We start from the raw sequence: 25,690 nt of genomic DNA, 5'->3' as shown, positions 1-25,690 counted from the left end.
TTGGCTCAACATGTGCAGGAGTTTCACAAGGTGACACTAATGGCGTATTCTAATGGGTGATCCAGACCATGTTTTCTTGCTCTGCGAACCGGAAAAAGTGTTTGAATGGGTAATTTGAACTCAAGTCCCAAGTTCTTATTGGCTGAGACAGATTTTGTGCTCCTTTGCAGATTTGGAGTTCTGCACAGGAGTCGCCAATTGGTGTTCAGTGAGCATCCTGCACTAAAAATTTCACATTATATTTGCAGTAATGGGCAAGTTTGATAGTATTTTGATTACTTTAGTTTCAAGACAAGTCTTTGATAGATGCAAGTTAGCTTAGCAAAAAAATTTGCCCCTGCTAGCAGAGGACAAGCAATGTTTCGGCATCATAAATGGCCTTTTTTATTTTTCAGTTGTGTCAAGGTGGTGCTCTGCAAACAAGTGTGGCTATGGTTCGATGGCAGTTGTGCTGAATGTGTGCAAAGCCTGGGGTGCAATGGCTGCATTTAGACCCTACCACAGGGATCAAGAATGGAATATGTAGTGTCAATGATCACATAGTATGTCACCAAAGTGAATGAAAAGCATGGACGGTTGCGAAAATTAATTTCGGCTCAAAGTGCAGCGTTCGTGGCGAGTTGCATGCAGTGAAGAAAACGCCAAGCAAATTGCTTTGTGTTTACAACACTCTGCTCTAATAGGAACTGTTGCAGGCTGAATGGCACTTGGCCGCAAAGGCCGCTACAGCGAAAACATCCTTTGCACAAAGGGCAAAGTTGGCTGACATTTTTTTTTGTGTGTGTGTGTGGTTAGTTTTCTATCCCCAAGGTGCAAGGGACGCAGTAGCTGCGAGCTCGGTTATTTGGGCCACTAGCTAGCTAGCTTTTCTCTCGCGAGGAGGTTACTGCAGTTTTTACAGTAACAAGCGCAGTTAAGTCAGCTTCAGTTACACTTTCAGGTGCCATTTTTTTGTTCCCATTGAAAACTACTAGTTTTTCATTTAGATAGCATATATAGCCCTCAAGGACAACTGGCTAGTTTGGCAGCGCAAAATACCAACCGGTAATGTTTTACAGAGGTGTGCAAAATGACATTTGAAATTCCGAAAACAATACAAATAGTATTCACTCCAAAATCTGTGCATAAAAATGGCACGATGACATGCTACCCCACTAACTGTTCTGTGAAATATTTAATGTCTTCAATATATGCTATCAAAAAGCAGCTTATTTGCGACACAGGGATGTTAAATTCACCTGAAACATAAATTGCTGCTAAGTGCAGCACACACGGAAATGAGTTCGCTCTGTATAACAGTTGTGTACGAAGTGCCAGAAAGTGTTATGCCTACTTCGGGGTGGCTTTCAGCATTGCCCCCTGGCAATTTTGCCTTTGATTGCACATGGGTGCTAATACAAAGAGCAAACAGTAACAATCTTCACACGGTGAGGTGGCATCAATCCAAGAATATTGGCACTGCACTTCCGATGGCATCAGTGCAACTGCCATAATCAAGCTTGGTGGTTTCACTTTTTAATTAGTTATATTGAGTTTAATTAAGCAAAAGCAACTGTGGCTACGATGCGCCAAACACAAGGTTAGAGTTTTCTGTTAAAGTTGAAGCTTTTTATACATAGAGTTTGTTCAAAACACTGGGTTCCTTGAGAAACTTAAAAATACATGACAAATCTACAATTCCTTGATCACCTAAAAGCAACATGGGACTTAGCAGAATGCATTCATTGTAAAATGTTGTAAAATATTTCTTTCTTAGTTGTTCAAGCATTTTACATGAAATTAAAATATGGTTTACAGTGAGTTCACCACCACACATTTTGCAGAGAGGTTTGTCCTGTTTTGGTAAGAAGTTGTGTGTAAGGCATGTGTCCAATGCGTAGACAATATAAAACAACTTCTGTAAAACATTCCTGGTGTCCACACGATTTCCATTCTCCCAAAATGGGCTTTACAGAATGCAGTTTGTTGTTTACTTGCTCCTTCCATGTATCCTGGCACTTATTTCTCAATTTACTGTATATTAATTTCAAACAGTCTCTGTGTGGTATGTTCACATGTTTTATTTGACCAAATTGTGCCTGTGCTGCTCATGCATCTGCTTTTTCATTACCAACTATTCTGACACCGCTGGGGACCCAGCAGAATTTAATGTTATGTTTTTGTGTTGTGACTAACTATATTATGTACGATGTTTCCTATTATGGGTTCAGCAGCATTTCTAGAGTGCAGTGCTTTGAGCATACAAGGGAGTCAGTGTAAATGATGCTGTTTTGGATGTTCTCTCTTACTATTTGTTCTACAGCTACGAAGATGGCATAACACTCGGCATTAAAAACCGATGCACACTGTGGCAGTCATATTATTTTTTCCATGTTTCGTTGCATTACTGCACTTCCAACATGACTGTTTTTGAGCCATCAGTGTAGAATTCAGTATAGGCGTCATATTTTTCTTGCAGTGCAAAGTATTCTTGTGCTCGTGTAGAGTTTGCTTTTTATCTAAACGTATCGGTGTGAAGTCACATACTGTGGGGAGGCTGTACCATGGCGGCAGATGATCTTGTCTTGATGTAATGTTTACTAGAGTGCAGAAAGTTGGGCTAGTTGGTTGATATACGTACTGAAGAAGCTGGCACGGAAAAACGAGGACAAGCGTAGACAAAGACTCACAACTGACGGTTTATTCCAGACATATGCTCAAATAAATAGGAAAACCAACAAGAACAAAACAGTACCGTCATGATCATCACATGTTACTCCGTGAATCCCAATGATTTGGTCAAGAACAGGTACTCCCTATCAGAGAAGCGGACAGAAGTCGTGACTAACGCACTTACCTCCACTGATGCGCATATGGAAGGCTTCCACGAGACCACATGAGAGTTGATCCCTGTGCCTGAATAGGATGGTCGTTTTGTCGAAAAGCGGTTTACACTGGATTTTCTTTTCCTTTTCGTTTGTGCTACACGTGCGGCAATGTTTAGGGAGATTTTCAAGGGAATCTCCCCCGCTTCAGTGTTCTCCTAATCTTTCAATGACATCCGACCATCCTATTCAGGCACAGGGATCAACTCACACGTGAGCTCGTGGAAGCCTTCCATATGCGCATCAGTGGAGATGAGTGCATTAGTCAGACTTCCGTCTGCTTCTCTGATAGGGAGTAACATGTGATGTTTATGACATTATTGTTCTGTTCTTGTTGGTTTTCCTATTTATTCGAGCATATGTCTGGAACAAACCATCAGTTGTGAGTAGCACTCGTCTTTGTCTACGCTTGCCCTCATTTTTCCGTGCCAACTTGTTCAGTATGTTTTCTAGAGTGTCTAGTATAGCTAACTCTGCATTTATCTTCAAAGCGCAGTAATATTGGCCTGATAGTACAGCTAACTCTTTGCATTTATCTGCAAAATGCACCAATATTGGCCTGATAAAATGTGGTTTGTTGCTGAATAATCTTCTGGATGAGCACTTGGTGACAATGGGATGGCAGAGATGCTTCGGTAAAGAATGGATTTTTAAGGCATGTGCATGTGAACGCAATTATTCAATCCTCTAGAGCGGCTCATTAGCTTCAACGTAACGGCTGGTTACTGGGGGTGCTCTGTATGCTCCAGATGATGGGCACAGACCAAGGTTATGAACAGGGTCTAATCATTTAAGGTAGGATGCTCTTGCTGATCCATAGACTACGCACCCATAGTCCAGCTTAGAGCGTACGAGAGAGCGATAGATTTGTAAAAGGCATGCTCTATCAGAACCGCCCCCGTTTTCGTGAGAGCACTTTTAGGACATTGAGGGCTTGAGAAGCTTTCTTTTTTTGGTTGTTAGTGTGTGGTAGAAATGTGAGTTTCTTGTCAAAAGTGATCCCTGAAAATTTATTTTCTTGTTTAACTGGTAGTACAGTTTGGTTCAAGTATAGATTAGGATCGACCTGTAGGCCCTGTTTCAATGAGAACAGAACAGTTACTGTTTATGAAGTGAAAATCTGAATCCATTTCTCTCTACCCAAGCAGCCAGTTTATCTGGTGTCATCTATAGTGGTCACTCACAGGTAGATATGCTGGAGGAAGTGCATGCTATCTGTAGGTCATCTACATAAACTGAATACATTATGGACTGGGGTATTACTTTAGCTAAGGAATTCATTTTTACTATGAAGAGTGTTGTGCTCAGAATACATCCCTGGCGTACGTTATTCTCTTGATGAAAGTCATGGAGAGAGTTGCTTCTAGGCGGACTCTGAATGTGTGGTCAGCCACGAAGTCGTTCAAGCAGTTCAGCATCCTGCCGTGGATACCTAGCTTTGCTAGGTCACGGACAATGCTGAACTTCCACGTGGTAGCAAAGGCCTTCTCCAGGTCGAAGACACCGATACAGTGCTGCTTGTGGATGAGCGCCTCCCGGTTTGTGTTTTCTAGGCAGACAACGTGATCAGTGGTTGAACATGCTTTTTTAAATCCGTATTGATGCATGTATAAAAGTTGCCGGAATTCAAGTATGAAGGTTAGTCTCATGTTTATTACACATTTGAAAGATTTAGCAATGCACCTGGTGAGGGCTTATTGGTCTGTAACTGCTAGGACTTGTTGGTTTTCCAAGTTTCAGAAAAGTTACTAAGGCTGCTTTTTTCCACTCAGGTATTTTCCCAGTTATCCACATTTCTTTTAAATTTCAACAGTGCCTCTATGGCAGCATCAGAAATATGGGCAAGCATAGTGCAATGCGCATTGTCTGGGCCTGGTACTGTCTTTTTACCGGAAGATAATACCGTATTTAATTCTTAAGTGGCCTCTACAAAGTAGTGTAAAGCGTGCCTAGACCACCCATGTCGTCCCTTCATATATCAAGACCCCTACTTTTCCCTTCCTTAAGAACAAAATTCCCCAACAAATGGACTTGAGCCTCCCTTTCTAAATAAACAGCTCATTCATTCATTCATTTAATTCTTGCATTGTAATAGTCTGGTTACAGTCCTCATGCTTGCTGCTCCAGATGAAAGTTTGTTTTTCTGCTATTGCTTTGTACTTCTGGAATGTGTTTGTGTAGTTGGACGACCTTGAGACTTCAGCAAAATGCTCGCCCAATATATTAGCCTGTTCTTCTAATGATGTTTGTGTACCGGGTGCTGTCAGTGGAAGTGTGAAAGGAGTATGGTCACCAGTGAATTTACGAACTTTTTTCATACATTTTCTCCGAGGTTATTGAGCTGTTTATTCAGGACACATACTTCTGCCACGAGGATTCCTCTGCATTTCTTCAACATACTGCGCTCTGGCCTTGGCCCTCTTAAAAGTACGCAAGTTCTCAGCAGTCGGATACCAATGCAGAGTGCCCAGGCTTTATTTTGCCGTTTTTTTGCCAATGTGCACTCGTGTCCACCATACTTTTTCTTTGTACGAGTCCTGTTGTTTGTGGTATAGCTTGTGTAGCGGTTGATATTATGCATGTAGTAAACTTTTCATTAATTTCATCTATGATGAGGTCCCGACAAAATTCTTTTTCTAGAGTGGCAGTTGCTGTAAAACGTGACCAGTCAGCGAGGTGAACCTTTCAGCACTGTGGTCTTGTGGGGAACACTGGAGTAGATGACGAGATCCTGATGACAATAGGTAGGTGATCATTTCCCACCGGGTCATTTAACACATCCCATTTAAAATCGTTAGAGATGGTGATGCGAAAGCTAAATTGAAGCTCGTTTTTGCGGAGCTTGGGCAACAATATGTGGCTTTTCCCGTATTTAAAAGAGACATTATTTGAGAGGATAAAGTCTTTGAATATTTGGCCCCTAAAGTAGCAGCGTTTGCTTCCCCAAAACAGGGGTGAGCGTTAAAATCGCCAACTACCAGATATGGCTCCGGCAGTTCATCGATCAGGCCTTCTAAATCTTGGATTGTTAATGTGATGTGTGGGGGAAGATATACAGAACATATTGTTATTGTTTTGTAGGTAACGTCGCTAACTGCAACTGCCTCAAGTTCTGCGTTTGATTTCTTGAGCAGGGACACCGCTTTGAATAACAATTGCGACGCCTCCCGAGAGTATTTGCCTGCTCGTGATCGCATCGAAAAGTTTTGTTTTAAGATGTGGACCAATATTGGTCTCCTGAAGATACAAAGCTAGAGGCAACATTGACTCTAGAATATGTTGTAAGTCACTGTAATTCCTCAGCAGTCCTCTACAGTTCCATTGAACCGCAAAAGTAATGTTTGTGTTTTTGGGTGGGAATGGAAGGGAAGGGATTTACTTCTTTTCTGGGCCCGTTATCAGGGCTCCGTCTTTTCTTCGCTCCAGATAGCTGTTCCGCCCCTGCAAAGCAGGAAGACTGGGAGTTGCACCCATCAACTTGCCAGAGGTGCTGGAGGACCACGAACTCGCGGATGCGCGAGTTTCAGGCCTACTGCAGCGGGGGAAGTACTGCAGCGGGGGAAGTCCTGCGAGGTGCCGACCCGTAGGCCGGTGCTCCCTGCTTTGGAGATCGCAGAGCAGCCTTCACTGTCTCTGCCTGGGGTGTGGATGGCCCTGTCATAGGCTCAATGAAAGTGGCCTGGGTAGATGCCGGAGTGCTATGTTGTGCACCGCCCCTGCACACCACATCAGTGAAGTTTGTTTTTGCGGAGAAGGTGAAATGTTCTTCGTGTGGAAGAGTCGTTTCGCTTCCTTGAAAGTGATTATGTGTTGTCTTCGCTGTAATTCTCTTTCTCGCTCTTCCATGAGGGACATGACCTTGAATATATGGGGTGATCACCTTCACAGTTTGCGCACGGAGTGCTCCTACTTCAGTTTTCATAAGCAAGCTCTTTTGAGGTGCATTTAGCACAAGTTTTGTGGCCACGGCAGCTTTGTGACCCACGACCATATTTATTTTCAAGTACCCTGCTTCTATGGACACCGGGAGTGTGCTCGAGTTGAAAGTCAGTACTAGACGCTTTGTAGGTATTTGTCATCTTTCCTTATTTTGATGCGATGCACATTTATGACATTCTGGTCTCGGACACCCTCACGGATCTCTTCCTCAGTGAGGTGGATTAAGTCTGTTTTGGAAATGACACCATGGACGGTGTTCAGGGATAGGTGTGCAGTTATTGAGACTGGAGTTTCTCCAATTTACACTATGGTGCAAGAGTGTGGAATGTTGGACATTGTCTTTGAGCTCCAGTAGGAGGTCGCTACTGGGCATTTTTTTCTAGTTTGTAACCTGTACCCAAGGCATCGGTCAGGCTTTTTGCTACCAAGAATGGGGATACTGTTCGGGCAATTTTTTTTCTGTCTCTTCATTGTGTAGAACATGGAATTCCAGGAAAGTTTCCTTCTAAGAACTGAGCAGTCAAATCGCTCCGCACTCTCTTTTTTTTTTTTTTTAGGGTGATCAGTTTGTTGGGAAGGGCAGCCATGAAATGTGTATTGTTCGGCCACGGTGCTAGCCGCCCAGCACGGAGCTCAACAAGGGGACAAGACAGGAACTTGCGGGCAAGTCCTGCCCATGCCAGCTGTACACCGCAACTATAACCCAATATGACAGAACTCGGGGTAGTTGGCCACACAAGGTTAACCCTCGCCGCCAGGAAAGAATAAAAAAAAATCACAGGACGGTTTCGACTAGGTAACGCCAGATTCAGCGATAGCTGGTGTAGTGGGCAAGTGATGCACCCCTGCACTGGCGGGCAGCTGTTCCAAACAGAGCCATCTGTAGGTTTATGCGGCCCAGGTTGACCGTGATATAAGGGGAGTGCGTTAATGACCGGTGGGTGCATTAATGACATCCACCCACTGCCGACAGCGACGATGCTCAAGCCAGGGACTGGTGGCTAACAGCTATCGCAGTAAAACGAAGTGAGTAGGAGACAGGAGAGTTGTGAGAAAGAAGATAGAAAAGTTAAAGATGGAGGGGAGGATAGGAAAAGGTGACTGCCAATTTCCCCGATCGGGTCAGGCCGGAGGTACTGTCCACAGGAAGCTGGGGCCAAAGTGGTGCGTTGCCTCCACCAAAAGGCCTTAAAGGTCCTAACGCTCGACATCAGCTCAGCCACCAGGAACCCCTTTTCCTCGGACATGGCTGAGCCACGCACAGCTAAGCGCGGGTGCTCGGGTCCGTGGTGATGCATTGCTCACCAACATCCCCCTGCAGGGATGTCCCTCCGGATGCTCAGGAACCCGTTGTGTCGCAACTCTCCAACACCTGTATGTTGCAGACGCCCCTGCGGGGGTTTCACTTTCTCTAGCTCTGGGTTGTTGCCCATAATGACATGCAAAGCAATATTCAGCATTCGACACGAGCACAGCTTTCAACCAGCAAAATTCTCAAATGACACACTATTCATTTTCCACCAGCTTGAACAGATTCAGGTCCGATATTTGGCACATCACCATTTGGGGGACTTGCAAGGAATCACAGTCATCTAAGCTTTTGGCATCGCTATGCTCACAGACGCATGTTGAGCAGAGCAACAAAAGGCTGCAGTTTGCGCATCTGTAGGTATGGACAACCTGTTTAATGATATTGTTAACTACTGAAATGCCACGCATAGACCTGCCAACATGAAGGCTTTCAAATTCGTAAAACCTTTTCAACCGAGTTTGGGGGGTGTAGCCAGTACACGTTTTTAGAAAAATGTCTTGTTGCATCGCTTCAGTGTACGACGCGATAGCGCTAGAGCTTCCTCACATGTGGCGTCGCACGTGAAGAAACGCACAAACAGCATGTTACAAGCACAGAATTTCCTTCAACAAACAAAATGTCCGTGACAAAGCAATCGGCTTCTAAACCGTGTGTAGCTTGGCTGGCTGACTGATAAGCACAGCCGATAGCCGCTGCCGCTCCGAGCTAGCGGCGAAGCTTCGAAAACGAAACTACGCGGCCAGACTCTCCATCGGCCTATCGCCGGGGTCTACCGATCACCAAACACCTGCAGTTGTGCACATGCCAGAGGGGTGCCGGAAGCAATGTAACAAGCAGTTCAGACCTGGAGACGAATACATGGACACCACTTAGGAAGCCGGTCCAAATTGACCGATGCCAGACCCCAGGCGTACGAATAAACGAGCTCCGGAGACCAGTCGTACACGGGCGTTTGGCGGGACTATGGCAGCAGTCCAGATTATCTGAATGAAAGGGGGCTGAGGAGTAGGAATAAACATTTAATTGGGTCGAATTAACAATGTACTAAAACTGTACAATGTTTCCGCTGCTGCTGCCAATTTCACAGGTGGTTTATATTCCACTCTCGTGACGGCGAAAGGTACCACGGGCAACGGTGCAGTTTTTTTTACAAAAACTCAAGTTTTCGCAAATAAAGTTTATTTTCCATAAAATCTGAGGCAAGATTCGTAAAATCGTAATATCGATCCAAATTCGTACATTTTATGGAAAATTCGGAGTTTGCAGGTATGCACACATCATGCACTGCAGACATGGAACACCTTGAAGTGCTTTGAGGTGGTGCCCATAATTCTTATTTGAGCACAGTGGTTTTAAATAAGAAACACCAAACCAGCATAGAAATTGATTCAACCTTTAATCATGTTTTGTACACCGTAAAAATGCAAATCCACAGCCAGGCAAGAAATCTCCAAATTGAAAGAGACCATTCTTGTAGAACTAAGGCCTGAAAAGTAAAGCAACTTCAAATAATGCGTTTAAGTTTACGTGGTGCATGGTATTACTGAATACAAGCACACAATCAAGTGATCTTGTGTCTTTGTACCAAGGACATAAATGTGGCAGCAGGACCGACTATACTAATACACTGCACAGGTGAGAAAATGTAGGGCCACATAAAGGTTAACAGGCTTGGCTGCTGTGAAAAAGCAAAATAGCTAGCAGTCTGCAACTGCATGCTCGACGGATATGCAGCTAGGCACTTTTGTGGAATGCAGCGTGAACGCATGCTCAACACCGCATGGGCACCTCATGACAGAAATAACCTTGTTTCCTATTATAATGTTAACAGCAGCATTGTGCACGAGGTTAAATAGTAGTGCATATGCAGTATGCAACTTGCTAACAGCGTGCACTCTGGGATGAAACATGGCAGTGGTCACTGGCACTGTAGGTTTAGCTTTCTTTAAAGAAATGCTACCTAACATAAACGAACAAATAACATAAAAACATTGTCATAGAGAACAAGCAGCTACATACAACTCAAGAAAAGACGCCCAGACACCTAGTTAACATAATATAAAGTTTGATTTATGCAATTTTTGAATGCTTTGCACTCAACGGGAAACCCTGCACCCATTAAAATTTCCAAAAGCACTGCAGTTCATGTGCCTTTCGGAGATAAGCACGTTCCACTTGCACCACAAGTGCTTTACAAAAATGTAATTTGTGTGCTCGCTAAGAAACATTCCCTTCGGTGGTAATTACAAACTTTGGCCTTCACACAATACGCAGCTCACAGAAACTACTGCAACAATGTCAGCAAATGCCAGCTGACAATGCCCACAGGTCAGTGCCAGAAAGAATGGCACTGATTACAACAACAACAGTCCATGCAAAAAGAACTGTTCTGCCAACAATTACCTCCACAGCTGCTAGCATTCAGCAAACAAAACAAAAAAAACCCCACGTGAACCTTCTCTGACCTATAGCCAAGTAGAAATACGTTACAAAGCTTCACCTTGTTACCAGGCACACAGATTTGTTGAGTTTGTGGTTGGTGGAACGGGTTGTTAAGAGCAGCTTGATGTTTAATATAAACAGCAATAACAGTGCCAGAAACACTTCTTATGCCCAGGAACAAGCATGGTACATACTAGCGCCTGGCACACAGTGTTTCGTTTGGTGGCCAAACATAATTTCGGCACATTTTTTGCATTACCCCATCAGACTGCTCACATGAATCGCAATGTTGCAACTTTGTCAGCTTTATGCACCACCATTTCATCTGTAATTTAATTGGGCAACTTGGAGCATTAGTCGGATTACACTACGCTAGATGTTAAGCCACACACACTGCCAATACCAAGCACAATGCACAGAACACAAGAAATTTCAAGCATGACTAAGAACAAGGGCTGCAGATGCAGCAGGTGCAAGGGGTTTACCAACAACACTGCCATGTTCATGTGCTAAATGAAAGTACTACTGCCATTATCAGAGTAAGTGCGTCGATGTCTGTGTGCTGATCTATGGCTATGAGTGACTCCATTTAAAACCACATAATGTTAACAAGGCATTAATGTTGAAAGGCAGGTTTTTGGAGAGAACACTCCATAATGCAGGAAGGAGATTACACAAGTGCTCACATGCACACACTCGCAAGAATAGTAATGAAACAGAAATATGCAGGAGGTACACAAGGGTTTTCTAATGTATTCATTTTCAGTGGTGACAAATGGCTCATGCTCAAACCACGAACTACAAGTTTTCTCAACTATAGTTTTCAACACACGAATGTGACCAGTTGTGAAGGATTGTGTGCACAAATGATATGAAACTTTAGTTGAAAGGTTGTCATCACCTTTCTAGCTTCCACCCACACTTAAGTGAAGAGCTCTTCCCTCTTGACAACAGGCAATAAAGAAGTTATGCACCACATGTAGGACACTGCTGATGTCATTAAGAAATCAACAACAAAAAAAAAACAGAAAAAAGAGAAATTCCACTACCACATAAGGTAAACAGGGGGACAGAACACCGGGACTGGGATGTTCACATAAATAAGCATAGCCAATTAAAAGCGCGCTGAAGACAGCTGACAAGAAGAGCATAATGTAAGCTTTCTTTCATAAAAACAGTGGATTCAATTGTCACGGATTTAACACACACAAACAAGGATGGTTCAACATAGCAGCATGTATGTGCACAAGTCAATAATTAGCAACAAAGATAGGAGGCTTCCATTATTCTCTACCATAGCATATCTTTTGTTCTATAAATGCAAGCAATGGCTACGCAAAAACAGCTAAAAGGCCGGAAATTACTGTCATATCAAACAGTATATAAAGCTCTCCCAGCTATCAGCAAAGAAAATATTTATATGTATTCGTTTTTTCTTCACAAGTACAAAAACAAGCAGCAAATGCTACAACAAAAAGCAGTAGACAAAATAAGGCAGGATATATGTGATATGATCTTTTTGGTTGCAAAAAAAAAAAATACATATTAATGCAACGAAATAAGAAAGTTGTGCTGATGTCAACAAATAGTAAACAAATATGATTTTGTACAGGTGGCACCAATTCGGAAAAATTCAAGAGGACAAAGAAAATAGCAGCACAGAGGAGAGAGCCAGAAGAGAACAGTAAGAAATCCCAATTTTTTTTTTCCAAATTTTTAAAAATCAAAATGCAAAAGTTCGAGTATGCCAAGCCATTTCAGTGTGGTTTCTCCTCAAGATAAAAGACCAGGGACACATGTAGTTAAAACTAGACAAGAAACAGTTCCACAAGCAACAAATGCTTAGAGTGAAAACAAGTAAAATGAGACATGCACTCGGCAATCCCATGATGGACACACTTGAGAAAGGAAAGGAAAAGCAACAGGAGAAAGGATAAGAAAAGCAGTGATGAAACTGATGGCACAGTTTTGTTGTCTGGATGCGATGACATACTCCTCCAAAAGCGGCCAGTTCACATGATGCTGCACCGATTTGGGTCATTTGGGTCCACCTACAAGAGTAATACACACAGTGAGTGAGGAGTTCCGCTCCAGGCACTGGAAAAATTCTCATCCCAATAAAAGGGTAACAACAGAAACAATTTGACCACATGGCAAAGGCAACATGTCAGACACCAACATCGCAGACAAAAACTGGCATCTGATGACTTCGTAGACATAATAATCTTTGCCATAAGTGGCCTTGGGAAATCTAAAACTGCCTCATACTGCCTTCACATCGGGATTTGACAGGCAAACAGCGCCTCTGCATATGTTTGCTCACAAGTAGTACAACGGTGAGGAGGATGGATCACTTCAAGTGTCAACAAAGTCAATGTATCTTACGTTACTTCTGCAGTGCACAGCAGTGAACAACGAATGGTGTGAGATTTGTCTGGAAATATTACGGTGCTCAGGAGGTGCAATTACCTTTGTCCAAAACAACTCTGAACAAAGGTGGTGTACTATGCGAGGCTTAATGTCCTGATGTGATATGAGAGATGCCGTAGTGGAGAGCTCTGAATTAATTTAGACTGCCGGGCATTCTTTAACACGGGCCATCGCACAGCACACGGGCATTTTTGCATGTTTGCCTCCATCAAAATGTGGCTGCCACGGCCGGGATCGATCCCACGACCTTGGGATCAGCAGCTGAATGCCAAACCCACTGAGCCACTGAGGCGTGGATCTAAACAAAGGGAGCACTGCAGTAAATACAGTGAGCGCTTTCATGCTTTACAAGAGGTCCTGAAGAGAATTTTTTTCGCCAATGACAATAGATCATGGTAGCCTTGAAGCAGAAGTGCCATTTTGACAAAACACAGTCAGATACTTATCACAAGCCTGACAGTCATATGGGTTTATCCACTGCATACAAACAATGTAGTAAGTGGACTTCCCATATAACACAAAAATATGTCAAACATAAGCGGAGTTTCTTTAATAATAAAAAAACGCCCCTTATGCATGTCTGCTTCGTCAAAGCAGACCCTATGACAGCGCTTTTCATAATTTTTGGCAGCGCTTTCCAGAGCATTTATGTGCTCCTCACCAAGGCCCTTGCTGCTGACGAGCTGCTTTAACGGCATGATACAACTACAGTCGAGCTCGCCTATAACGAACCTGATGGTCGCGTGGACTCCATCTGCTGTATCCAAGGTTCATAGTAACTTTCTCCAACTGTTTCATCGCAGTCGCTGTGTTAAAATCGGCTAATGTAATAATTTACTTGTGCTGCAACATCATTGGTTGTACTGAGTCATCTAAAGATCAACGCGACGTCGACTCTGCTTTGAGGTATGCTCACAAATGAAATGCAAGCTGTAGTGCAACCAAAATAAAAGTGGAATGAGGCTTTCTATGCGCACATCACTCATGTGTTCAGACATGCGATGAACTTAGCAGCACGCATTGGTCAGTTTTACAAGCCCACTGACAGCTTTTTACGCTATGAGGAAAATACATCCATCGTCTGCTCAACTGTACATGTTTCATCACTTCGTGGGACAGCACAAAAACAAATACAATGAAACCTCATTATTGCAAACTTGAATTTGAAATTCTAGATAATTCTAACTTTGCGACTAGGTCGGTCCATGCTCCAATACAGTCTGTCTAAAATATAGCCTGTTAGTTCAAACGTGAATTGGTTTTGCCATCCATAATTCGAACTGCGTGCCTCCGTGCCTACCGTAAAAACCGGAATATAGGTCGAACTTTGACTAAAAGTCGACCCCCGTCTTATGTACCGGTCATTGACGGAAAAACTACGGAAGTCTTGCAACAATGGGCGGCTGAAGTCAAGAGCCTCTATCACCATCGCCATCAGCAGCAGTGTGGCATGGTGACGTCGTTGCACCGCCATTTTGAGCTTCCGTTGTTTGGTTAAAGGCTGCCTTTTCACATTTTGTTTCAAAATGAGCAGAAGCCGGCGACAATTCACCGTCGCCTTCAAGAAAAACGCGATTGGCTACGCGGAAGCTCACGGCAACCTGGCAGCACAGCGCGAATTTGGAGTATCCGAAAAGAGCATTCAGTACTGGCGTAGGCAGAAGCTGTGTATTACAACTTGCAGCAACCAGAAGAAAACATCATTTCGTGGGCGGACCGCAGCGTATCCAGAATTGGAAGGAAATGCAGCGCTGCGTGCAAGATCGCTGCCTGTGACTGCCGAATGCATACGCATGAAAGCGGTAGAGATCGCGCATGCCTCTAGACTCACGAGGGCGCAATTCAAGGGCTCGCCATCCTGGGCGCGGCAATTCATGAAGAGGAAAGGCTTTGCTCTACGGCGCCGTACTTCTGTGTGCCAGAAACAAACACGTGGGTCGATGTGCGTGCGATACTGTTAAAAAATTGGCCAGGTGTACATATGAGCAGCATTTAAATGAAAATAAATGCTGTCGCCATTGTGCAACCTGTCGAGTCGCATTTGTTTCAAGATAAGGGTGTCTTTTGGTACTTTTTCCATTGAAAAAGATTTTTTTCATTTTTAGAATTGCTTAGTTGGAGGGTCGACCTATATTCCGGTCCAACCTATAGTCCGGTTTTTATGGTACATGCCAAAGCACCTAGAACAGAAGATGTTGGCAGCTGCTTTCCAGCAAAAACAGCAGAAGGCAATCATGAAATTTTTTAGAACAAAATAGGACAGTCTCACCATCCAACTGCTTGCCGATCCCAGTGTACCTCATTTATTGTTATTTTTCATTAGTTTGAACTTCGGTTAATTCAAACTGCTTCGGCGTCCTGCTGTCATATTAACGAATTTTTACTGTATATGATGGCACATGTCAAATTGGTTCAAACACACATGAAACTGCTCGCAGCACATGTGCGCAATGGCCAGCCTACGCCAGCATATTAACCATGAGAGAGTGCAAGCTTACCTTTCAGGATTATCATTTCTGCGCTCACGTCATGCAAATACGCAACACGCGCTGGTCTTGTGACACAGTGCAATCACATGTGGTAGCACAAATAAATTAGTCAATAAATGAAGCCAGCATGCAAAGCCACTGCTAAGAAACCAGAAAGAAGTAATTAACAGACAATTTGCCAATGAATCTGAGTTGTCTCCAGGAATGCACCTCACTCATTAGGGAATTGCAGATTGTGTGCAGTTTGTTGTTTTGATCTCCGGCACTCTCGCTCACCTCTCCTTTCAGTTTCCAGCCGCAGCACACACGGAGGCCAAATGACCCCGTAGCATATCCATGCACACCTGGCCAACGCATATCCCCAGTCCTGAATGCCATCCTCTTTCATTGTTTTTTTGGTGCCATACTCTTTCAGGGCAGGAGTGGGCTGAGAGGTGCTCTTTGCTCTCCATGTTTGCAGGAGGCACAAGTCTCTTCAACCGCAGAGGTGAATTTATGGCAGCCACTCTTGGCAGCCACTGTTTGTTTCATGTATTATATTTCGAAAGTAGCACCACTCATTTTAATAATAAGCGTATGACCATTTCAGTTGGCTCAACTCTGCCTGCCTTGTTGAAACTGCTAAAACAGCTGCGAATACAATAATGGGATTCAGTCTATTATGACATGTACATGTGACGAATCAACAGAATCTCAGTAAAGTCTAATCCAGAGAATAATTTTTTTTCCAGGAGGACTGAGCCCTCATCACATGAAAAATGAAATTTTGAAGCTTTCCAATGCTAGACGATCGCTCACGAATGTAGCAGCTTAGCACACACAACTTTTCAAGGATAGACCACCAAAACCAGACACCCCGGAACGAAGGCTTACATTGTCGTGGAAGATGTGGTCACTGCGGAAGCCTGGTGCACCCCCAATGCCCGAGCTGCGCTCTGTGAGGCGGCTGAACTGGTGCCGACGGCTCTCCCGATGGGCCACTTCCTGGCCATCTGTGTTGATCAAGGTTGTGCGCTTCTGCTCTCCCTTGGGCCACTTTGTATTGCGCATGACCAGCTCTCCTGGAGGATTGTGCGTGACACCACAGTCGGAGCTCCAGATCTGCATCAGCATGAAGGCAGTTCGTCATGCAAGCCAAAGCAAATGTTTCATGCATTTAATGGCCCACTTTACTAAGTAAAAAAAAAAAAGTCAAGCAAGTAGAAAGAGCACACCTACAACACTTTCAGTGAAATACATGACATCTTACAAAAAAGCAAAATGCAGCTAAGTCTTTGATGATAACTTGGTGCGGCAACTTGTCCTGCCAAAACACCAAAACAGAGCCTGGACAAGTTACCGGAGTGTAGTTACCGGAGTGCAGTTACCGGAGTGTAGCTACCAGAGTGAAGTCAACAAACTCTCAATTCAGACAGCATAACAAACGTCATAAGCAACCATACAACATAGCGCAAACTACACATCAATAGACTTATGCTGATTTGACAGGCCATGAAATGCATTTAAAATTTGCCATGAATGAGACTTCTGTTCACTTTAAATAGCTTCTCATAGTAACCTCTATTTAGGCTCAGAAACAAGCACTGCACAAATCATACCGCATCACCAATCTGCAATGTAAACCTGGTCAATGTGAACCCGCAGTATGGTTCCTAGCACACAAAGGTAAAGTGCAATAGAATATCCTCGACACACACACACACACACACACGCACGCACGCACACGCACACACACACACCAAAAAATGACTTTGCAAAGGTGGGGAGTCGACTTATAATCACAGTCGACCTATACACTGACTCAAAGTTGACCTATGTGTGCAGTAAAATGTAGTTTTGACCGAACCATGGATAATATCACGACCCAGTGCACGCAGAACTGCGTAACACTGTATTTACTCGCACAATCAGCACATTTTTTTCTTTAAATTAAGGCTTTAAAAAGGGGGTTCACAAATTAAGCGAAAATCTTCTGAACATGTCCTAAAATACCTATGCACAATATATACTGTATATTGCCGCCTTTACATAGACACCCCCCCCCTCGCACCCCTCGCTGGCCAAAAAAAATTTGACACCAAATATAAAACACATACCCCCTCCCACCCCACGCTATGTAGCTCCCCGCGGGATGGCATGACGTGTGCTAGCTCAAAGCAATCAACACACAACGATACAATCGTGAAGCCAGCAGTGGGAGGCAAAGGAGATAATGTGCGATAAAACGGTGGCCTCGCGTGCGGCCCAACTGACTAGTGGCCAACCAAACAGCGAACGGTTCGGTAGTTTTGGATTTGGACACAACTGTTTGTCTGGGAAAGTGACCGCCAGCACGAGCGAGCCAGGTAAACAGCGCACAATTTGTGCCCTTGTCACTCATACATTTTGAAAATAAAGGGTGACCCACTGGTGGGGCCAGCCACGACATACAGAAATTAAAACCTCGAAAATTGCTGCTGCAGTGAACATGTTAAGATGGCTAGGCACAGCAGTGGTTCTCCGTGCTAGTCATTCCCATCGTATAATAAGGAATGAAAAAATGACAAGGAGATTCTGACAATAGGCGTACATACCGTGATGGAGGCACCCGGCTTGATCGTGTAGGTGCGCTGAAACTTGAACGTGAACTCGTCATTGCCCGCTTTGCTGTGAACCTTCCAACCGCCCAGAGGCACCTCCTGAGTAGTTTTCCCAAAAGAAAGGGGAAAAAAATTACTCATGTGGGAGATGCACTAGGTGGCATGGCATGAAGAAAAGCGAGTGTGTTTGGTTTCGCAAGGTCCCACAGCGACTCAGGCTATGAGGGACGCCGTGCTCGCGCGTTTCGTTTTGCCGTTCACGTTGCTTTTTATGCAGTGCACTTGATTTGTAAATGGTGAGAATGGTTTTACTTGTTGCTTTAGTGTGTTTGCGACATACTGCCAAGATATTTTACAAAATGCACCAGCAGATTTTTGATTATGATGATGTCAAGGAAGGCCACGCCCCCTTTTCATTCATAGAACCCATTCACTACAGTCAGATATAACTTAAGAATGCAGTGGCTTATCCCAGTCAAAAAACCCCTTCCAGCCAATGGCGTCAGCCGAATCTCATGACCCTGCTAGTGCGACAAAGAAGGAAGTGGTAGATAAAAGGGGATAATCCTTTCTCTTTACGGTCCTGGATAGGGCCCTCTCTTGTGGCACTGCTCCCTGCACTGTCATGCTAGCAAGGCCATGAGAATCGACCGATGCCATTGGCTGGAAAGGGGTCCTTTGATGAGGAAAAGCCACAGCGTTTTTTAGTTATATCAGACTATACCAACCGAAAAAAAAAAAAAAAGATAGAAAAGTAGGAACTGCAAGCTCTGCTATAAAAAAACGAACAGAACTCAGAACAAATGTAACATGCACATTCATCCCACACCTACCGCCACTTCATGTCCCCATGCAACTGCTTTCCATAGTGGCACAGCAGTCACACTGCCTAACTTGAAAGGCCACAAAAAGTGCGGTGTATTATTTACGCAGCTGAAGATCGCAAGAAAGGTAGCCAAGAAGATGTGCAACACTTTGTATATTTAATATTTAAATTTTTTTGTAATCAATTTCTGACTCAGTGCAGTGGCTTAGTATTGTTTTGTTTGTATTCTTTTATTGTGCTACCAGCATATTTATGCAATAAATTTTCGAAAAGTATTGCACAAAACTCTGCCACTCTGTTCGGAAATATGAGTTTATGGATTACAGAGCGCAGTGCATTTACCACTTCTTGAAGTAATAATTTTTATTTTAAAACTCAAAATTGGTCATTTTTTTGCGATAAGGAAAGAGTTAAGCATTCAGCAATTTTTTGCACTCCAACTTTTAATAGTCCTATAGAGATGAGAAAAAGCAATAAAAGGCTTGTGAAACTAATGCAAGTTCCATCCATGCATAGAAAGATTATGGGGGGGGGGGGGGGGGGGGGGGGGGGGGGGGGGGGGGGGGGGCGAGAGAGATATCTAAATTGGAAAATAGCGCAGAAAGGCGGAAACACTGACCTTTGTTCCCTTGTTGTGGACGGTAACGTATCTGCCATCAATGCAGTGGTCTGACACTTCAATGTCTCCTTTTGCAGATGCAGTCACTTGGGCATCAGTGTTGCTCTGTTCTTCGTGGTGTGACATAAAGGTGCGCTTACGCTTGGTGCCTCGAAGCGGTGTCACGAACATCTCTGTGCTGCCTGCAGGGCTGGAAGCTGGGTACAGAAGGAAAGTAGCGCACAGACGATGTCAAAAACACTGCCAGCTGAGTAGACAGCAAAGCATGTCAATAACTCTACACAAAACAAACTTTACGCCTCTCCTAATTTTTATTTTTTACTCCACAGCACTGTAAACAGAGAAAGTGCTGCATAGCTGACAGCTGTTGCAAAGGCTAATGTAAAACATAAAAGGAACTGTATGCATGGACATATGCAAGGAACATAGAAACCACACTAAGGGGGTAATCTTGTCTTTTAATATACTCACAACGACAAAATTTTGAGGGAACTTGAGATTTTGCGTGCTGATCCCAAATATGCTATTAAATTCAATGTGAAGCTAGCGCTTACGCACCTACGCAACTTTTTTTCTGCGAGCCTTCCAAGAAATTTTCCGATCAGGAACTTGCTCAAGTGCATATAGCTTTTTTCACGACATCAAGGAATGATAAAAGGTAAAGTTATCATTCTGCCTATTCTAGAACTAGAGTTTTACAGTTTTGAGGCTGACACTCCAGAAACAGGAATACAGTAAAACCTCGTTAATTCGAAATCGCTTAATTCGAACTTCCGGTTAATTCGAACTGACGGCTGGTCCCGGCAAAGCCCTGTGTATTTCAATGGGTCAAAACTCCCGATAATTCGAATATGCCGGTATCCACGTCGGTTAATTCGAACTAGGCGCCGATGGCTGGCATTGCTCCTCGCATATAGAAGTCACCTCGTAGCAAATACAATGCGCTGAAAATTAAAAAAAAAATGCAGAATGATGAGAAAAAAATAAGCCAGCATGCATGTCAGCACGCACGAGGTGAGACGTGAATTTCGTTGCCCGAACCAACCCTCCGGTGCATGCCGTAGCAGGTTTTCGCTGCCGGAGCGTCGAAGCATTGGCTTGTCTATTTTTGGCTGACGCGCGGACACGCGGGTAGCCACCCTACCGCGGGCGCCGCCTATGCTCCGGCCACGGTGGCTCCGGCGCAAGCCGTTGCAGGTTTCCGCTGTGCCGAGGCGGTCGTGACCATTGGAGACGCACGCGACCATGGAGGAAGGAAGTACCCGGGAGAGGCAGTTACGTCACATTTTTTTGAAGTCGCGCTTTTTTTCTGATGGAAATAAACGTTTCAATCAAGCGGGCCTCCCCTCCCCGTTCCCCCGCTTCCCTCTACTTGGGCGCCGTCCCAGCGCGCCTGCCCATGCAGCAGACGACGCCGCTGCGCCCAGCATTCTATTGGCTGCGCCGTCGGCTAAACTCTCCCAGTAGCCCTTGCGAGAACGCGTGACTTCCGGTACCCGTTTTTTGTGCAGCTCGGGAAGCGAAGACTCTTTCCTTTCCTTCATCCTGCACGCAGCACCCGGCCCCTCTTGCGCCTAGTCTTTGTTGCCACGGTGTCTAGCGAAGTTTGTGTTGCGTGATATTCCTCGTTTGTTTGGTGTCTCGCTGGTGACGTCTCATCGACTGTGCCAATCATGGCAAACTGAGGAAAGTACTCCGCAAAGGATTTGAAGACGAAGGTGGAGATATTACAGGAGGTCGAACGTAATCTCCTAACAAAGACAGCGATCGCAGAGAAGTTTGCAGTCAAGAAATGCACGCTGTCCACATACCTCAAGAACAAGGACTCAATCTTCAATGCGTATCAAAAGGAGATGGAGCGCTCGCGGAAACGACTAAGAACATCGGCTCATCCAGAGATGGAGGATGCTGTAATGGCATGGATTAAGGACGTTCGCAGCAGGAACATTCCGCTAAGTGGACCAATAATTGCCGCAAAGGCAGTGGACTTCGCCAGCCAGATGGGCATAAGTGACTTCAGCGCGTCGGAAGGCTGGTTGTCGCGTTTCAAGGCCCGTCACGGACTTACGTTTAAAAGCGTTTGTGGAGAGGTAGCCGCAGTCAATGAAGAAACGTGTCAAAATTGGATCTCAGGTCAACTAAAGGACTACCTTGCCGATTACTCGCTCAGAGATGTGTTCAATGCAGATGAAACCGCGCTTTATTTTAAGTTGCCGCCGAACAAGACTGTCAGTTACAAAGGCGACACGTGTTCAGGCGGCAAGAGAAGCAAGGAAAGAGTGACGGTGTTGGTGTGCGCAAACGCGACTGGCACGGAACGGTGCCGCTTGCTAGTTATAGGCAAAGCAGCGAAGCCTCGCTGCTTTAAAGGGCTAAAAACTCTCCCTGTTGATTATACTTTCAACAGAAAGTCGTGGATGACGCGAGCAATTTTCACGGATTGGCTGCGCACACTCGACAGGAAGTTCACGGCACAGAACAGGAATGTTCTGTTGTTCGTCGACAACTGTTCAGCCCATTGTGACATCAGCGGACTGAAGGCGATCCGTCTGGCATTTCTGCCGAAAAACACTACGGCTGTGCTGCAGCCTATGGACCTTGGGGTTATTAAAAACCTCAAAACACTGTACAGGCGCCACCTCCTAGAGCGGATTCTTGTGTGTATGGACAGCGGCAAATCGTACGACGTCAATCTCCTCGGAGCCTGCCACATGCTGGCAACATCGTGGAATGCTGTCAAGGCGGACACAGTCGCGAACTGTTATCGAAAGTGCGGCTTCATTGAAGGCCCAGAAGCCTGCAGCACGGCAGAGCTGGATGCTCAGTGTGATGACTCCGTCGCGCTGCACCCTGCCTGCGCTGCTTTATCGGAGGGTGTTGACTTCCAGAGCTTCGTAGACGTTGACAGCGGCGTGGAGACATCGGGGCCGTTAAGCGATGCCGAGATTATTGAAGCGGCCTGCGGTGACCAGATGCCGCACAACTCGGGCGCGGCGAGCACAGCTGACAGCGACGACGAGTCCGACGGAGGCGACGATCCATTGCCACCCCCGAGTGCATGTGAAACAGCGTCAGCACTCGATCTGGCTGCGCGCTACTTCTCCGCCGATGATAATTTGGACGCTGCGTTGGAGCTGTTGGGCAAGTTGCAGACGATGCTTGTCGAGTCACGGCAAAGAAAACAAAACAAATGCGCATCACCGATTATTTTTCTCTTTGATATGCTTTGCCAATCTGCTGTTAATAAACATGTTTTTGAAGCATAGTGTCATATTTAATCATTAAGCTTGCTGCTTACGCGAATGCATTTTGATGTTAGCTCCAACCGCATAAACAAATTAACTTTATTTCCTTCGACATTCGGGCTCTATGATTTTAATTCGCGCAATCACCCGCCGCAAATGTGTAGTAGCGCGTAGTAAGAGATAACGATCTCAGATATGCCTGTTTTAGCTTCGGCCCGTGCTGCCGGGCGTGATGGTCGCTTTTTTTAGCGCCCGCTCGTTAATTCAAACTCCGCTTAATTCGAACAATTTTCCGGTCCCCCTCGAGTTCGAATTAACGAGGTTTTACTGTACAAATGTTTTTCCCCATTCCTGAAGCAGCAAATTCAGAACACCACAACTCAACTTCTATAGTAGGCAGGATGATAATTTTACCCTTAATGCATTCCTTGATGTCAAGACAAACTAATGGCATGCGTTTCAGCAAGTTCCCTGGAGCAAAGTTTCTTGAAAGCTATCAGCAAAAAACTTGCCTAACATAACATATAAGTGCACAAGGAAATATTTTACATGAAGTTAAATGACATTTAGAATCAGCACACACAAATACATGTTTACTGAAAATTTCAGCATTCTGACTTCATTAATAAAAATCTTTTTCCCAAGACCAGCTCCCCTTGTCAAGCCTATATTCCGCTCTACAGATTTGTCTACAGTCATGACTGCTTAATATAGGCTGCAAAATGAATTGCATAAGCCCCTTTAAAAGAAAATAGCCAGCCACAATGACATAAATGGGAAAACAAATTCTAACCCCTCTCCACATTGCTTACTGCCGACCGAGGCCTCATGGCCAAACACCAACAACAATGCCAGACACTTCGCAATAATGGGCATTCTAATGCTAACTCATTAAAATGGTGAGAAACAGCACGTACATGGAGTGATGTTCAGGCGTGTTTCTTCGCCCTCCAACAGCTTGCGGTAGGCAGCAATCTCGAGGTCCAAGGCCACCTTGATGTCCAGAAGATCCCGGTACTCAACCAGTTGCTGCTCCATCTCAGCTCGCAGTCGCTGGATCTCTTCTTCCTTGGCGCCCAGCGCTCTCGTGTGCCAGTCACGTTCCTGCTCCAGCAGCCGCTCCAAATCTCGGACGCGCGAAGACAGCGACTGGTTCTGCACACATGGACAGTCAGGTGCATTAGGAACTGGTCCGACTAAATATGCATTAAACGCACATTCGCACTTCAGGCACCCGCAACTCCAATAGTGCTTACAAAGGCTATACCATCTTAAAAGGAAAGCTAGCAAGCGGGCGTTCACCAAAAAACCCCTTGTACAAGACTGCGCCTTCAACAACAAAAAAAGAAAAACTATCAGAAAAGGTGTCTTAACTAGTTCTGCAGAAGCAAGCGCTCCTACGTGTCCTTCCTTTTATTGCGAAAGCAATACTACGCCAGGTCTAACTGCTTGTCGCGTATGCCGTGGCCTCTCCAGAGCCGGCGCTGCGCTTCGCAGGGGTGCGACGTCAGCTCTCTCCATTGCTATGACGACGCGTGACGTCAGCTTGCTCCCTGCCGCAGCTAGAAGAGAGCCGCTCATCGCGTGTGCCGTGGCCCTCGAGCCGGCGCCGCACCTAACAGGTGGTCTCTCCGTTGACATGACGACCTCCTCGCCTTGCGCTCGCTCCGTGGCGGCTTCACTGGGATATATAGCGGTGCGCTACGCGTTGGCTGATCAGTCTCGCCATGGAAGTTACCAACGAAGAGTCTATATCTGAATCTAGTTGCTCTAGTGCGTCAAAACAGTTAAGTTCTAAGGCAAAAGCTAAGCAAGCTAGGAAGAATGAGAGAAAGAGGTTGCAACGTGCCCAGGAAACAGAAGAACGAGAAGAACGATTGCAAAAACGACGGGAAGCCGAAGCAGCTAAGCGAGCCACTTTAGAAGGCGAGTCTAGTCGTGCTAGACGGAATGAAACTGAGACAATGACGTGCCGAGGAAACAGAAGAACAACGGGCCAAACGTCTTTCACAATTCAATCAGGTTTAACCAGAGCTAAACCACAGCCAATTTTTTGCCCTTGTTTTTTCGCACAATTTTGAAGATGAAGGCGCTAGCCCATGATTAAGGACCCTAAGTTTAAGCAATGTAAAATTTTAATTCCGTGAAACGAGAAGAAATTATTCAAGAAATTCCATGGGAGATACAGTCCAACCCGACTATATCGAACTCGTTTATATCGAATTACCCCGTATATCGAACAATTTCTGAACACCGTAATGTTACAATGAGAACATATAGGAAAAACTACGGTTAAATCGAACAAAATAGCAGCCGCACGCGACATATCGAACTTCAACACCGCAAAATTTCCCCAGAAGTTGGCTTTCCCGCGCGGTAGCCGTGCCAGCTGCCGACACCCCCCCCCCCCCCCCCCCCCCCCCCCCCCAAAGTGGTTTAGCCCAACTGCGTGTGTGTGGCACAGCTCTCCCTCCCTCAGACAGCCACCCCCTAGAAAAAGTGGTTCGGCCCATCTCTCGCTCTGTCACAAACACGTGGCACGTGCACTTGCACACAGTTCAGTTGTAAGTTGCGTACTCGGAACGTAGTGCTCGTTCGCTGTTTAACGAGATGGCTGCCGTGAAACGGCAGACAATATCCGCAAAGATAGAGATTATCAGAATAGCTGAACGTGGAGAAAAGAAGTCGGATGTCGCCGCAGCATACAGCATCCCAAGAAGCACGCTGAGCATCCCAAGAAGCACAATCTTGAAAAATAAGGCCGACATTAGGGCTAAGGCGGACAAGAGGCCTGGTGCTACCAGCGCCCGCCGCGTATGCATGGCTGCATATGAAGACGTGGAGGCAGCAGTGTACAAGTGGTTCCTTGATGTCAGGTCGCGGAACATCCCTGTTTCTGGCCCCATAATTGAGCAGAAAGCGAAGGATCTTGCTTTCATGCTGAA

The 25,690-nt window shown here is 45.1% G+C and overlaps 1 protein-coding gene across 1 annotated transcript in view; it reads right to left on the bottom strand.

The window, feature by feature from the left end:
* Positions 1-9,492: 9,492 nt before the first annotated feature.
* The window catches only part of LOC144125848 (lamin Dm0-like), a 30,346-nt gene continuing 14,148 nt past the window's right edge, over positions 9,493-25,690 (bottom strand). The window contains exons 5-9 of the mRNA XM_077659571.1: positions 23,663-23,900; positions 19,501-19,697; positions 18,050-18,154; positions 16,350-16,577; positions 9,493-12,608 (exon numbers count right to left, since the gene is read on the bottom strand). Coding sequence (XP_077515697.1) covers positions 12,570-12,608; positions 16,350-16,577; positions 18,050-18,154; positions 19,501-19,697; positions 23,663-23,900 — 807 coding nt within the window. The 3' untranslated portion in view covers positions 9,493-12,569. The remainder of the gene's footprint in view (positions 12,609-16,349; positions 16,578-18,049; positions 18,155-19,500; positions 19,698-23,662; positions 23,901-25,690) is intronic.

Source organism: Amblyomma americanum, chromosome 3 (genome assembly GCF_052857255.1).
Source record: "Amblyomma americanum isolate KBUSLIRL-KWMA chromosome 3, ASM5285725v1, whole genome shotgun sequence".
Taxonomy (NCBI): domain Eukaryota; kingdom Metazoa; phylum Arthropoda; class Arachnida; order Ixodida; family Ixodidae; genus Amblyomma; species Amblyomma americanum.
This window is presented reverse-complemented; position numbering and strand designations above follow the sequence as displayed.